The 860-nt window shown below is 47.3% G+C and overlaps 1 protein-coding gene across 1 annotated transcript in view; it reads left to right on the top strand.

Moving 5' to 3' along the window:
- The window catches only part of LOC105888166 (zinc finger protein 480-like), a 30,817-nt gene that overhangs the window by 3,251 nt on the left and 26,706 nt on the right, over positions 1-860 (top strand). Inside the window, exon 2 of the mRNA XM_023507981.1 lies at positions 41-116. Within this exon, the coding sequence (XP_023363749.1) occupies positions 41-116 (76 nt within the window). The remainder of the gene's footprint in view (positions 1-40; positions 117-860) is intronic.

Here is an 860-nt window from a genome sequence, read left to right as displayed (position 1 = left end):
CTTGAGCCACAGGCACCAAGCCCAGGATTGACTTTTGAAGATTCACATTGGATGAGGAAGAAGCCCTGGTCAAGAGGAAGGGGAGAGAAAAGGAATTGAGAACGGCTCTTACTCAGGTAAAATGATATTCTCAGTGGATTGTTGTATGTCTTTTTTCTTTCTCAAATACCGGCCATTGGAGTTGTTGATCTGTGTGTGTGTGTGTGTGTGTGTGTGTGTGTGTGTGTGTTTTAACACAGAGTCTCACTTCATTGCCCTAGGATTGAGTATGTGGCATCGTAGATCACAGAAACCTCAGACTTCTGAGCTCAAGCCATCCTCTTGCTTCAGCCTCCAGAGTAGCTGACTATAGACTCCTGCTACAATGCCTGGCTAATTTTTCTATTTTTAATAGAGATGGGTCTCGCTCTTGCTCAGCCTGCTCTTGAACACCTAAAGTCAAAGGGATCCACCTGCCTCAGCCTACCAGAGTGCTAAGTTTAGAGGCATGAGCCGCTGTGCACAGCCTCCTGATCTTCTTTGACTGTGAACCATTCTGAGTGGCAATGTTTGCTCCCACTCGTTCATGCCTTCTTTTAGCTCTTCTCTTATCCACTTTGATGCCATGTAACTGTGACCCTGTGCCATGACCCCATGAAGAGGCTCCATTGGGCACAGTCCTGGGAAAGGCTTCATACCCAGTGGTAGGTTAGAGAGAGGGTGTGGCTCCATTGTATCAGTGCTGTAGAGCAGCAGGAACTGTTCAGGGGCCACATCTGGGTGCACTGTGAGGTCTCTGTAGAGAAGGATTAGACCAGTTGCACATAGCAGTCATGGGATAATATGGTACATTCTGGAAATGACTTCCTCTCAGGAGAGAT

Source organism: Otolemur garnettii, unplaced genomic scaffold (genome assembly GCF_000181295.1).
Source record: "Otolemur garnettii isolate 467f Iridium unplaced genomic scaffold, OtoGar3 scaffold00212, whole genome shotgun sequence".
Lineage (NCBI taxonomy): Eukaryota > Metazoa > Chordata > Mammalia > Primates > Galagidae > Otolemur > Otolemur garnettii.
The sequence above is the reverse complement of the archived record's forward strand: the minus strand, read 5'-3'. Positions and strand labels throughout refer to the sequence as shown.